Below are 14208 nucleotides of genomic sequence, written 5' to 3' on the forward strand. Positions count from 1 at the left end.
TCGGACTCTCGAACTGTTACAATGACTTTCTGATCTACCGCTTGCGGAGGTTCACTTTCAAGCTCTGGAACAAACTGAGATTTTTACCGTGACGGTCTTGGTTTTTGCGAAAATTGAATATTCAGCCATTTCCCATAGAGTTAACACATGGATGGCGGCAATTGTGTATTTCCAAAATTGGCAAAATTCGCGTGGTAACCTCTGATGTTGTTGTGATTTTGAAAGAGAATTGCTGAGAGTTGCCTTAAAGCAAGTTTGAGTATAAACAGTAGATTTTCTTAACTTTCTATGGTTTGAGCAAAAGTTTAAGTCTTCCAATTTCAAGGCGTGAACTACCTTAAAGACGGAAAATCAGTTATTTTACGTTACCTGAATGTTCCAAAGTAAGTCTCAATCACAGAGCCAAGGACGTTCATAGACGTTTGTCTGACACAGATTCAATTTAACTTCAATTGTCTTTTTATCAGCAGCATTTCGAATTCAAACATACATAGATACATAGATACATAGATACATACATAGATACATACATAGATACATAGATACATACATACATAGATACATACATACATACATACATACATACATACATACATACATACATACGATCACAGAGATGTTATCATTCATGCAATAACAGTGTTTTTACTTGTTTTTGAACAGCACTCACTCTATCGGCACTCTATCTAGCCTGCGAACAGATACTCCAGTTGAAGTCGTGACATTGCATCTTCGTTTCCAATGTTGTTGAGGAGAATTGCACAGCACAGGTACTGAGTCAATTACGCTGTGTACCGCAGGGATCAACAAATTCATCTACTGTTGGTTGCCTGGAGAAAGCTGTGTCTCAAATCCGAGGTAAAAGACAAAATATCACGTCCATGTATTACTCAGTATGTTGCCATGGGGTCGCAAGACTGATTGTTAAGTCTGGAGGACTGTGTTTGGGTGTAAGTGGTGATTTAATATTCTAACGTCCCTTTCTTCTATCTTATCGACTTCCTATCGTTGTATTATGCACTTGTTGGTCATTCAGGGTAGATTTACGTTTTTCAAAGTTTTATCCGTCACACAGTCAACTATTTTAAGTTGTGCCATGAAAGGCAGATGGCGGGAAAAGTCGAAATTCGTGTTTGTCTGGAATATGTACATCGTTGCCTTTCTTTGCGTAAGGTAGTGAGAGCCTCTAAATTGAAAGACTTACAAAAAACTTCCACTCAAGCTTTCAAACAGAAATCTTTGACTCAGAACTCCTTTCGAAAACAAGAATAGTAAAAATTGGGTTCACCGTACAAATTTTGTGCTTCAGAAACAAATTCCAAATATTTAGCGATACTAGAAATTCAAAATAGCCACTGCCATCCTTGTGTTTTGGGGATACAATTTTGATTCCAAAAATAGGTCAGGAAACCCTTCTTTAATCCTTGAGCTTCGAAAGCAGCCAACATAATGAGCAGACCAAAAACGTATTGTAAACGTTTAAAATTCCTAACTCCAGTCTCCTAGTTTCTTTCTATTTTGCTGCATGAAAGCATTATTTTCCTCTTGCCCCGCATTCCATTTGATTGGTGAAGCAGCATTTATTTAAAGAGCGGAGAAATATGTGTCCAATAGGTCTCTATGACTACATCCTAAATACATCGCAGAAGCACCATTTTGATATTCGATTATTCATCGATTGTTCTGCTTGACACAAGTACTGGTATTCAAAGCATAACAATTAGGAGTTTGCAAAACTATTATTATTTATATCATCACTATTTGAATAATATTTTTGAATATTGTCAACAAAATAGTGCATTGATTAAAGTGTTTCAAATGAACACATTTAGAAAAAGCAAATCGACGCAGGTACTGTGTTGTGATGAAATAGAACGTTTAATGAACATCATTATAATCAATATATTGTCAACAAAAGCGATATTCAATAATAACATAAGGATACATTACACAAGTCTCATAAGTTGATAAAAGTTGGGGATAAGAAATATTTCTTACATCTTTTAGCTTCTTCTCCTCAAGAGACAAAAGACGCAATCTTCGTACAAGCGTGTCATTGCTGTGAACATCGACCGGAAAGACAACTCTGTGACTACTCTCAACGTATCACAGTCACAGTTCAACGTATTCAATCTCCGAATGTACCTACTTTAAAGTGGTGTCACTACAATGACGTGGGCCAGTGTACACACTCTTGGAAATCTCTGACAGGTCAATCTGCTATAACTGACTGGTCATGCAGCTGACGATTATACCGATAGATAGCGTCTTTGTCTCTTAGATTCTACCATCACCGTGCTTTCCATGACATTTGAAATATCGAGAGTAAATTGATAAATATTTTTTTTCTAGAAAGCACGAAATACTGCAAAGTAAACGTTCTGTGGGTCAAAGTTTACGTAAAACACCAAACGAATGTATGTTTTTATCTTAAGAAAGCACGTAAATAAGGACAATCATCGATACTGCGTGAAAATAGTGGTTCTCGTAAAACTCCTACTCGTCCATAGATGAGCAGATTGTTGATTACGCTGCGACAGTGAAATCGACACAACAATCTCCACATGAAACCAACTGCCACATATCGTCCTTTTCGACCAAACGCCTCAAAAGCACTGATCACAACAACCATGGAATCAATGTTAACCGACATCCTTCATTTGCAGTCCCTTTGTGTCTCAAACGTTGCATGTAGCTACACAATACGTTTAATCACCGTGGCGATATAGATACAATGTATGTACTATGACTTATGCTACGCCCTGCCACAGTATCTTATCATGGAGACTTTATGACACATTCCATCTGAAGAATATGTCGGATGATCAACATCGATTTCATTTCTCTTCTGGTCCATGCTTTCACTTTATTGCAATACGATTGGTTTATTTGAGAGTAAAGATGACAAAGCGGTTTAAAAATACCTTGAGGCAAATGTCTAAATAAATACAGAGAGAAGACAATGATATCAACAAGAGTGAAATATTTTCACAATACAACACCAAAAGATAAAATGAATAAAAATACTTGCATCTATCATTTCTTTCCTTCAGAGAATAAGAATTCTCGAAGAAATGTAATACCTCTCCAATAGCCAGCTGCCGTGGAACTGTAAATACCATGTATTCTGTCTTTAAAAAATAGAATTCCGTTTCATTACGCATGTGCGAGAAGCAACGAAAGCTAGTTGAGCAGTTGAGCATTCAATCTTGATGAAAACCATATACTGCGTATGTGAAAACGCATGGTTCATTTCAAGGGAATTGTTCATAGCCATCCGACACGTATTCTGTCGTATCTGTTCAAATTCCATAGGTATTATTTCGGCAAAGACAGATGTCTTTTTTCGAATTGTTAACATCCACAAAAGATAGCATGTTATAAAATGATCACAGTCTATATATATATATATATATATATATATATATATATATATATATATATATATATATATATATATATATATATATATATATATAATCCTTCTCATATGTGAAAGATAAAGCCACATTTTGTACAGTATTCACGACAAGCATTTTTACGATCTATACAAATGCAAGAGGTACACTGTACAGTAAATTTGTCTAATCAAAAAATTCATCTTCAAAACTTCAATATTGTGAATTTAAAAAGTGCGACGATTTTTTTAAGCGAGCGTGTTTACCAAATGCGCATCGGACAAAGTGTGTGCAAAATTTTTACTTTTGTTGGTACGACATGATACACCGGTCGCGCTTAGTCTGTTTTAACAGGCAAGAGGTCAGGCTTGACATGACCTAGGCTTGACCCTTACCTAAACATTAAGTAAACACTGGGTGATCATAGTGTAATAGTTTACCCACCTAATCTTCTGACCCTGCATCATAATTCAACATCGCCTTGAAATGGGGCGTGGGCCAGTGACCAACAAAATCAACATTGACGTTTATTATAGATAAATATAAATTGCAGTTACTATTATTATTTAATACAATGAAAAATTACGTGCAACACGTCAGGTGAATAAACAGTACCTCACATTGTGGTACAAATTTCAGTCGAAGATGAATACTGACGAGAGAAAGGTGCCATGTGCGCGCATCCATACACCACGGCCCGGAAAGCCTCTTTTGTACATCCATGTAGGGTATGTTCACCCCATATTATTGTTAAGTCCATATCAAAAATGAAACATGTTACGCACAAAGACCAACACAAACATTTCACGAAAGCGGAGTTTTAGCGGCTCAGCTATCAAAAAGTTACCAACCATTATAAAAACATTCACATCAAAGTTACTGTGGTCCGGTTTTGTACACTTGGTAAATGTCTGGTTTCAAAACGCATGCATGAAACACCGCTACAAATTACTATTCATCTAAATATCAATATGAAAAAAGTACATTTACATCACTGATTAATTAGAATGATTAATTAATAACTTTTTCTTCAATAACGAGATGTCTACAATTATATACAATCAGGTCTTCTTGGAATATGCCAAACTGGAGGCCTTATAATCGATCATGGTTGAGTAAGTAAACAATAGAGATACGAACAATTCTTTCCAAGCACCAGTATTCATATATGCACTGAAGGGCACGCTACATATTCGCATATTACTGGTTGCCTTATCACTTCTTCATCATACTATTTGATACTTTAGTAAGAATATGAATGTCTAGAAAAAATTCAAAAATGTATTTACAGTAGTCCTACATACGAATTTACGACATCAAAAAAGGACTTTGTTAACTGTAAATTTGAATATTAGGGAACTCTACAGTTCCCTGCTTTCGTCGACTGCATGCCAACTTCATTCCAAGAGAGAGATATTGCCATAATGAATTCTACTCCGAGAACGGCAACCACTTAGAAAATTGAAACACGTAAAAGAAATTAAACAATGTATTGTAGACAACGGAATACCTCCCAGCAATAATAAACAAATTGAAAATGGTATGTTTGTTCGTGCCGCTTTCAGCACATGTCTCAAGCGTGACATTTGTCTTTGTTTTTGTTCTCCAGATGTCCCCGGAAAAGAAGTAATCGACTAAAAATGTGTTTAGTGAGTCCTCTTGTACGGAATCTGGCCCACTCTAGCCAAAACGTGGCCTAGGACAAACGAACCACACAAAATCTATACATCTCTAAAACGGAGGGAGCCCTCTCCGAAATTTATAAAACAAAGAAATAAACAACTAAGACTTACTGTTTCATTCGAGTGACTGCGCTTGTGAAATTAAATATTTTACGCGAAAAAATCTACTCCTACAGAAAGTAGATGAAATAGTTTCTTAGAACATCATACTTGAACTTGAGTTTGGTCACACACCTAAAACTTGTCAATCACGTGACCAACAGTGCAGCGGCTCGTCTTCATCACCCTGACAGGAAAAGTAAGTGTCACTGTGAAATCGTTACGAAACACGCATTCAAGTATTTCAAGCAATATTAAATTAAAAGAGCCGCTGCGGAGAGGCAAGCCTACTAGATATTTGGCGGGAAAAGTAAAATCATAAACAATTTCGCGACACTTTGCCGCCCAGGGTGCCATTGTTGTAATGCTGACTTTATAATTCCTTTACATAAAGTCGTCTGAGTAAATTTTATGTCAGCGAAAACACATACAGGGTTCATTGCTAAAAGTTCTATAATAAGTAAACACAAAACAACTGTTATTAAAAATCTTTTGATCACAAAATGTCAAAAGCATTTAAGTTACGGCGTTACTTCAAACAAAGTTGTCGAGATGCATTTGCAAAACCCTAAGTAACCTGTTTTTCTGAATTGTTTTCTTGTATTGCATACTTCGGAAAGCAAGACCTTTGGAGGTACATCGCCGGTTTTTTTACCAAACAATACGCAACAATAACATAAATAAACATTTTATTTTTCAAACCACCTTTGTATTGTTCAATCGTAGCAAAGTCCTCTGCGAGAAGTCCTCTGCGCATTTGTCCAAAAGGTAGGGTCGGGATACGTCCACGTTGTCCTACTAACTCGTCAAATTATCATCGAATCGTATGCAACCTTCCGAATCAGTTACATTCTTTTCTTATTGTCGACTCATCTACGCTTGCGTGGTCGGGGTCGGAGTGTACCTGCACGTTTGTGTAATATGTCGCTGGCGCTCTACTCTGAAGGAACACAATGCTTCGCGGAACGCTCTTCGGTACCTCTCATTAAGGACGTTGTAAATTGCTGGATTAATGGCGGAGTTTATGTACATTAATACACGTGACACATGCAGTAGTATCGGAAACGTCTCTGGTGACATGTTCACATCATGAAGCGTCTGAAAAAGGGTCACAAACCTGAATGGAGTCACGCAAATGAGATATATCAATGTGGTTGCGATGAGCATGCGCACAACCTGTTTCTTGGCCCGGACTGATGCAGTGGAAGTTCCCGTCCCAGCACGTTCCCTCAGATGTATCAAAGTAAGCAAGTACAGGAATGCGAGCAAGGGTACCACGAGAATCAACACCACGCGGTCAAACATGTAGTAGGCATCGTAGGGGGCGCATCCTCCGTCTGGTGTACAGCTGTGTATGCAGATGTGCAGTGTAGTGGGTACACGCGTGTTGTTCCATGGCGACGGCCAGGAAAGTTCGTGTTTTGAGAGGCGAAGAATGTATATTTCCGGGAACGAATAGATAGCCGACACGATCCAGACCGAAGTGCAAGCCACGATTGCTTTGGGTTTGGTGCGCAGGGTCTTAAAGCGAAATGGCCAGCGGACGGCAACGAACTTTTCGAAAGCTAGGAGAACGATGGTAATACTGGAGGCTGTGATGGCCACGGCAGATGGATAACTGATAATAGTGCAACCCCAGTCTCCTAGCGACGACCAGTCCTCTTGAATCGGAAACGGAGTTGAGTAGTATTGGATCAACTTTGGTGGCACAACAGATAAAAGAAAAAGCATGTCGGCGACGGCCAAGTTGACCAGGAAATAATTGGTCACGGTTTGCATCTCGCGGACGCGGGCGAAGACGTAGACGACAAGACTGTTTCCTAGGATACCGATGGTAAAAACGATAGGCATCACTATGGTAACCAGAATCACGTCCCTTTCCGAGTAGAGGAGAGCATCAAGGTCGTCTTTGTCAAGTCTCCATGCCCCTTGGAGAGTGAAATTAGCCGAGTAGTTGTACATGAAGTCATCGGAAGCCTCCATGTCGCCAAACCTTTGATCAGAAAAAGGAAGACATGAAAGTTAAATTATTGACAAGTCATTGTAAATGACACAGTCCCTACCTGCATTTTCAGTGATTTGATTAGATGTAACTGAATTTAAGTCAAAGTAAGGCTGCGTTAAAAAAATGGTGGGGGGGGTTTCAAGGAATTCAGGGGGGATTCGAAAATTTTTGGGGTAGTCGAGGGGGGACTTGAAAGTTTTATTCTGCCTATAGGGGGACCTGAAAATATTTTGACTCCCAACATTTTGATGTCGTCCAATGGTTCTAATGTTAGTAATAATTAAACAAAATCTAGAACCGTTTTTTCACATTTTATGTCTTTAATCTCGAAAAAATCTAAAAATGTATGAATGCCATTAAATTTTCGTAAAACAAGTTGGCCTTGTAATGGGGCAGGAGCTGTAACTGTTGCTAATTTTTCAATATTTCTATGCAATGTATCAAACACAGTTTTTTGGTGTCTCTCTACAGCATGCTGAAAAACACAATATTCAGTTTGTCAACAAAGCATGTTGTCTAAATATTGGTGATAATTCAATGATACAAATGCACGGTACACGTAGGCTGTGTTGGCAAGCTGAATACTGGACAGCTCAACATGCTGTAGGGAGTAGAACAAGAACATAATTGTATAAACTGAACAAAAATATTGTCAAAATAAAAAGTTAATGCAATTACTGCCCTGCTACTACATACTAACAGTAACAGTGATACATGTAGCTCTGACTCTGATGTAGTTTAAGAAGAGTTTTGGTCATAGGACACTCAATTGACAGTGAAACATACATGTACACAAGATCCAGCCAGAAAGCAACACATAGAAGACTAGGGGACTAACAGTTACCATGGATTTTTGAATTCTGGCATATGAGAACAATCAAATATTAGAGAAAAAAGATGGGATCACTATACTTGATCTTCTACAAATGTACGATGAAAAGTCAGTTTTTCTAAAATCACTTAAAATCAATATAAAAACCCATTCATTTCAAGTTCATGCAGTGAATGAATTTTCACATCTCATAGTACCAATAACACAAAAGTAAAACTTTGAACAGTAAAGACTCTAATTGAAATGGAAAGATGTGTGACTAAATGAAATCATTTATTTTTATCAAATTTGCCATTATTACACCCAAAATTTCTGAGATAAAAACATTTATTTCATGGAATATTTTAACCTTCCAGTATTGTCAATTTTGTAAAACATTTATAAGTGGCATCTAAGGTATATATGTCTTGTACTTTTGAAAAAAAAATTCGGTAGGTCACTGTGCTCATTTTTTAACAATTTAGTTAAACGTAGCTAGGAGTACACAATTTTCATACTCTCTCATGATTGTCATTTTGTGTGCTTTTCAGCTGGTGCCATTGAACTGGCCAGAGTTGGATAAACTCAAGTCGGCTTAGACTGAGAAATCCAAAAAGTCCACTATTGCATTTAAAAAAAGAATCAATTTAAGAACTTGCCATAGGTAGATGGCTCTACAACCTGCTGATAAGAGGTGGTGTTGAATATCTGCGTGCAGAACGATACATTACATGTTTGTGTTTACTCTGCGTGCATTCCTAATAAATATGCGGCTATATGGTAATTTGGGGGGGGACTCGAAAATTTTTGAGGGTATTGAGGGGGGACTTTAAAATTTTTGAGGGTATTGAGGGGCGATCTGAAAAAAAATAAGATTTCAATCGCGATTCCTCCAGCCACTCCCCCCCCCCCCCCTCACCATTTTTTTGAACGCGGCCTAATGCACCATTTAGAATGTGTAACCGGTAAGCAGGGTGATATATATGGTCAAAGCACCTTGTCTTTGAGCCAAATTTAAATTACTATGGTCTTTCGTCTTGGCATGTCTGAAAAATGGCCCTAACCTGAAAAAAACTGCAACAAAATAGACACCAGGCGGTCATATTGGTATAATATCACGTGCCTCTGTACTTCGTGGTACTACAAAGTGTTTTTTTTATTTCTGAGTAATTCCTGTGGACTGTACAGACAAAAAATGCAGCAATAATCGGCAGATGGCTATATCATATCGTATCATACTGCATTGGCATGGCGTGCATCTGTAAGACACGGCACACATGGGTAGAACAAGAATCCAGACCTGGCAACGCTGCCATTTTGTTATTAAGGTCTAAATGGTGCCTACAACCGTCAACTTGTAAGTCAGCTTCAGTTACTGAAAGCGTTACAATCCAGACGATGCCTCAACTCACATGCCCTCCAGCTATAAGCGTAACAAATGACTCTAAACTCTGTCTAAGCATATCCAACTCAAATTAAATTAAAATTTTACCAAATATATTTGATTGTATCGCGGAACACGTTGAAGTTCAGCAGCATGTCATACGACTACGTTATTGTGCCATTTTTACTGAAATCGGCCAACCCAGTCATGTCTGAGTTATGAACTCACCAATTTTTATGCAAACTTTTAGCATCTTAACACCTTCGTATGAACAACGTAAACATACCTCTTGCCTTGGAACACAGTGAGCACGATAAGTTTTCATATTTGACACAAATAACAAAGCTCCATACATATGCGAATGAATTCTCGACACGTATGCTACATAAATGAAACTTTTAAGCACAACCGTGGTCAACTTCGACCGATATATCCCCAAAGCCCGTTTTACTTCAAAGCTGTTGGCCGGCTATGAAACATGCTATGAATATGCTATAAATATGCTATAAATAACACACTATGCAAATTGGGTAGCGATCGGTCCATTAAACTTCCAATATAATCTAACACAGGCATCATGTACCTCCCAAGGTTGATCCAGAGCGGTCAGCCTCGATACATGGCTCGGTTTCCGGACTTGTTGAATATGCAAATAGATTCATAATTCGAAAGGTATGACAAAAAGGCCTGGCCGTTTGTCATAACCTGTGTACGTGGACAGAAGTTAAAAACTGACACTTTGATGTGTCTCTGTGTAATTGTTTCACGACGAGGACGTTTTATACGTAAGCGTTGTATGGCTACAAATGTTGCCATGACGATGAATCGCCTTTCTTATTTGTATAAAAGCCTTGCAGTTTGTATTTAATCCTGCCATTGAGAAGTGTTAATAGGTCGCCGTCACTAAGAATGCAAGGTCATAGTGAGCAAAACAAACAGGCAAAGTCACACCAGATTTATTTCAATAATATTCCAACACTTCTAAATGGCGACTCAAATGTTGAGCTCTGATGAAAACACTTTAAGTTCGTGACCAAATTTGGTTTTTTGTGATCGTCTTTCTTTTGAATTTTGAAGAGAGTTTGTCTGTGAAAAGTACATATTTTTTCTATAAAGTCATTTGTTGCACGCAAACGTCCCGGTAGCCCAAAGCATGGACCACTCGGAAGACGGCAGTTCAATGTATGGACAATCGGAAACGGCAGTTCAATGTATGGACAACCGGAAGACGGCAGTTCAATGTATGGACAATCGGAAACGGCAGTTCAATGTATGGACAACCGGAAGACGGCAGTTCAGGGATGACATTTTCGACTGAATGCTACGTCTATGAGGTGGATCTCGTCAAGCAACATCATCCAACATCTTACATTTTAAAGCAAAGAACTGGATGTCCATGCAAACAAACAAGCAAGCTTAATGATAATGGCGCGATATTTACCGATTTGACATTGACAATCGCTTTCTGCGCCAGCTTGAAGAGCGAATCGATTTGAAATACCGTTTGATGAGGTTAAACATGTCATGTCATAACGGGGAAGAACATGATAAAGCTAATATACATGTATGGCAAGTACACAGGCCTTAGCACAGTCCGTCTGGACTATTCAGAGAGTTGAATTAGAGAAAGAACGGGAAAGAAATGGAGGAAAAGTAGGAAAGGGAAATAGAAAGGGAAAGCAAGCAAGCAAGAAAGAAAGATAGTTTCAAAAAAAGAAATCCAAACCCCGAGAGTTTAACTATATTAAAGTGTTTCAAGAACGCGCGAGAGAGTTGTGAGAGCAGTCACCGGTGAGCCGAAGAAACAAAAAATTAGACGAGATGAAAAATTATCGACTGGTGAGAGCGAAGTAAGCTCGACCACCCTTACAGTAACAGTAGCCAGTCCGAACACGATGGTCGTTTTTGACCGGTATGTATTGCACACTCATGTGCCATGGCATATCGTTGGCACATCTGTACCCTACAGTTGCTCTCACCAAATGATCTTCACACTATCTTAAGTAGGCGACGGATGAATGAGTAATTCAGACTGTACCTTCATGGCACATCATATGCACTGTGGCGAAATTACTGTCTTACATGCATTTTTCAAGTTATTTAAGCAAGCAATAGAAATTCATAAACATTTTAAACTGCAATGCCACTGCAACATTATTATTATTATTAATTGTTAATCAGACGTCTGATCATTTTATCTTGGCAAAATATAAGTTGAAAAATTTTAAAATAGCAGGTACTAGCGTCAGAGAGAGAGAGAGAGAGAGAGAGAGAGAGAGAGAGAGAGAGAGAGAGAGAGAGAGAGAGAGATGCTAACTGATGTGGATATGGACAAATAACGACGATGAAACTTTACGAAAGGTAAGATCGATAACTGATAGCAAAATATGAATAGTTGCATAAAGGCATAATGATATGACTGCACTACAACATCTGCAGGGCTTGGAGCTATATTACTGTAGCCTAGTTGTTATTGGCCGTCGTTTTGAAAAGGTAATGTGTGAAATAAAGACACGAATTTCAATGTAAGTAGCATCATAAAAAGAACGAATACTTAACAGATGCAAACGCAAAATCGATTAGTCGGCAACTTGTTGACAATCGGCGATGGTCCTGCACGCGTTCAGACGTCAAATACTTTTTCCCGCTTGCTTAGCTGTGTAATCACGATGTTCACGTTCTCGTCTCAGTGATATCACTACTTTCAAACTGGAAGTCAAAATCTTTCTTGAATCTCTCGGCGTCCTCGCAGTATAAAATAAGGTATGGCAAAAATCGAGGGATAAAGATATTACCATCACACATCACTTTTCTTTAAAATTTGACAAGATAAGATCCCTTATCGTTACCTTACGAGTATTCCTTTATGCTATCTGACAGCAAGTATCAGGCGATGGTCAGTCAGTGGACGCTTTTCACTGCCTACTATGATGAACTGTAGGTCATTTAATGAAGCAAAATGACACGAATTTCACGGACAAAGAACAATGATATTTCAACATACGGGATAGTTGTTGATGGTCATATAGATCATTAGTAAAACGCATTGTTACCATTGCGACCAATGATACGTCACCATTTAAGTAGCAATTTAAGGAAAGTAGTTATGATAAAAGGTTTCGTTCTTCAAATGTAATCTACACCTATTGTAATCACTACAGAAATGTCCGCCATGTACCCCATCTTTTAGCACTCTCAATAATGTTGTAATGGATGTAGTTATACTGTTTATCACGAATCGATGTGGACTTTTAATACAGTTCTCTATCACGATACACGATGAAATTAAAAAAAAACACAGACTGCTAAGAGCTTTACAATATTTCAAAAATTACGCTATCAATGTACTCGTTTTCCTTTAATTTTCATAATGACGTCACAATAGCTATACCGACTAATTGATAAAATTGGCCGATCATTCATGATTGATATGATTATCATTACGACGCAAGATGAGAGATTTTCATAGCCATGTTAAACCCTTTTACCACTATGGTTTGACCTAAACAAATTATTATCTATTGTGATTGTGGACCTGTTAACTAGGAATTAGGTATGTTAGGTTAATTAATGATCAGGATGTCTTTGGGAGTGGAATACTAAGATTGAATATTTGAACGTTGCTGTCTCTCTAATTTACCCAGGCAGTGAATTGTTTAATTTATGACGTGATGCACGGGCAAATTTTCGAAAATGCAACTGCGTGCACAATCATTGACTACATCCTTTCCAGATGATACGGCATCATGGCAACATCAAGGTTGGGCTGATTGCGAACGTGCCTGCATGCCACACTGCATGTCCGGATTTGGTTATGTAACATTGGACAAAAGCGTCGTTATTTATAGAGAACGGTGACATTGCTGATCGGAGAATGAATGATGAAAATAAACAGACGAGGAATGCTATCGCGGCATCACAAACGAGCGAGGAACGCGAAAGCGGCACTGAAAAAGTTTAAAATCCTTGAAGAGACCCTGCTCCTGATTTTATTTAGAACGCATGCGTTATCTATTCGTAAGAGGTGCTTTTTGACACTGTTCTATGCAATCATGATAAAAACGACATTACAAATTTTTGGCAAGATTTACTAAAAACCAACCTGGAATTTTCGAGAACAGTAAACTTGTTTGCGACTGCTGAACTATGACATTCGTAACACATGCTACGACAAAATGATGAAAAGTTTTGATATAATTTTCTCATGCGGCGTCTTTTTGCTATTTTCAACTCTAAGATTTAACATCATATTTACGGGTTCCTCTTATCTCAATTCATTTGGGCATAGTAACATTAGACGCCATTATCAACACTGAGAGTCAGGGATAGCCTTCAACACAGGTGACACTGCGTGCAGCGTCACGCATGCACGAACACGTGACGTAACAACCTGTCAGTCAGCACGTTTCATATGGGCTGATATTGTAATAAATCTCTCGTAAAACATAATAAATCAACTTACATGCTCTGCTTTGAGCGGAACAATTGATTTTACACATTTTTTAATTGATCCTACCACCTATTTATTCTAATTTCTTCGGGATAGCCTTACTATTAATAGCCTTATTTACATTTTTATTTCTCTCAACTGAAATACGCATTATAGTTGCAAATCTGTGTACGAACATGAACACAAAGTTGTTTTGGTGCTGAGCTAGACTTGGTTCAAGTCTGTGATTTGTTAATGTTTTAGTGGAGTGAACGCAATAATATGTATTTTGCTTTCATGTGAAACGCGCGCGTGAGTGGAGTGGACGCGATGAGTCGGGTGAACGCCATACAGGGGAGTTTAAACTCACTATACTGCGCAGACTCAAAGGTAACGCATT

At 38.2% G+C, this 14208-nt stretch overlaps 1 protein-coding gene and 1 long non-coding RNA gene across 8 annotated transcripts in view; both read right to left on the reverse strand.

Moving 5' to 3' along the window:
• LOC139126325 (uncharacterized) overlaps positions 1-14208 on the reverse strand; it is a 426578-nt gene that overhangs the window by 233483 nt on the left and 178887 nt on the right. The window lies entirely within an intron of this gene.
• The window catches only part of LOC139126451 (allatostatin-A receptor-like), a 179713-nt gene continuing 167364 nt past the window's right edge, over positions 1860-14208 (reverse strand). For 4 of the 6 annotated variants that reach the window (XM_070692506.1, XM_070692508.1, XM_070692507.1 and 1 more), the window contains one exon: positions 1860-7172. In XM_070692506.1, coding sequence (XP_070548607.1) covers positions 6053-7162 — 1110 coding nt within the window. In that variant the 5' untranslated portion in view covers positions 7163-7172 and the 3' untranslated portion in view covers positions 1860-6052. Of the gene's footprint in view, positions 7173-9665; positions 10444-12228; positions 12350-14208 lie in introns of those variants that run through there. The other 2 variants (XM_070692509.1, XM_070692510.1) reach the window with 2 other exon arrangements.

This window comes from Ptychodera flava (genome assembly GCF_041260155.1).
Source record: "Ptychodera flava strain L36383 chromosome 3 unlocalized genomic scaffold, AS_Pfla_20210202 Scaffold_27__1_contigs__length_13241970_pilon, whole genome shotgun sequence".
NCBI lineage: Eukaryota > Metazoa > Hemichordata > Enteropneusta > Ptychoderidae > Ptychodera > Ptychodera flava.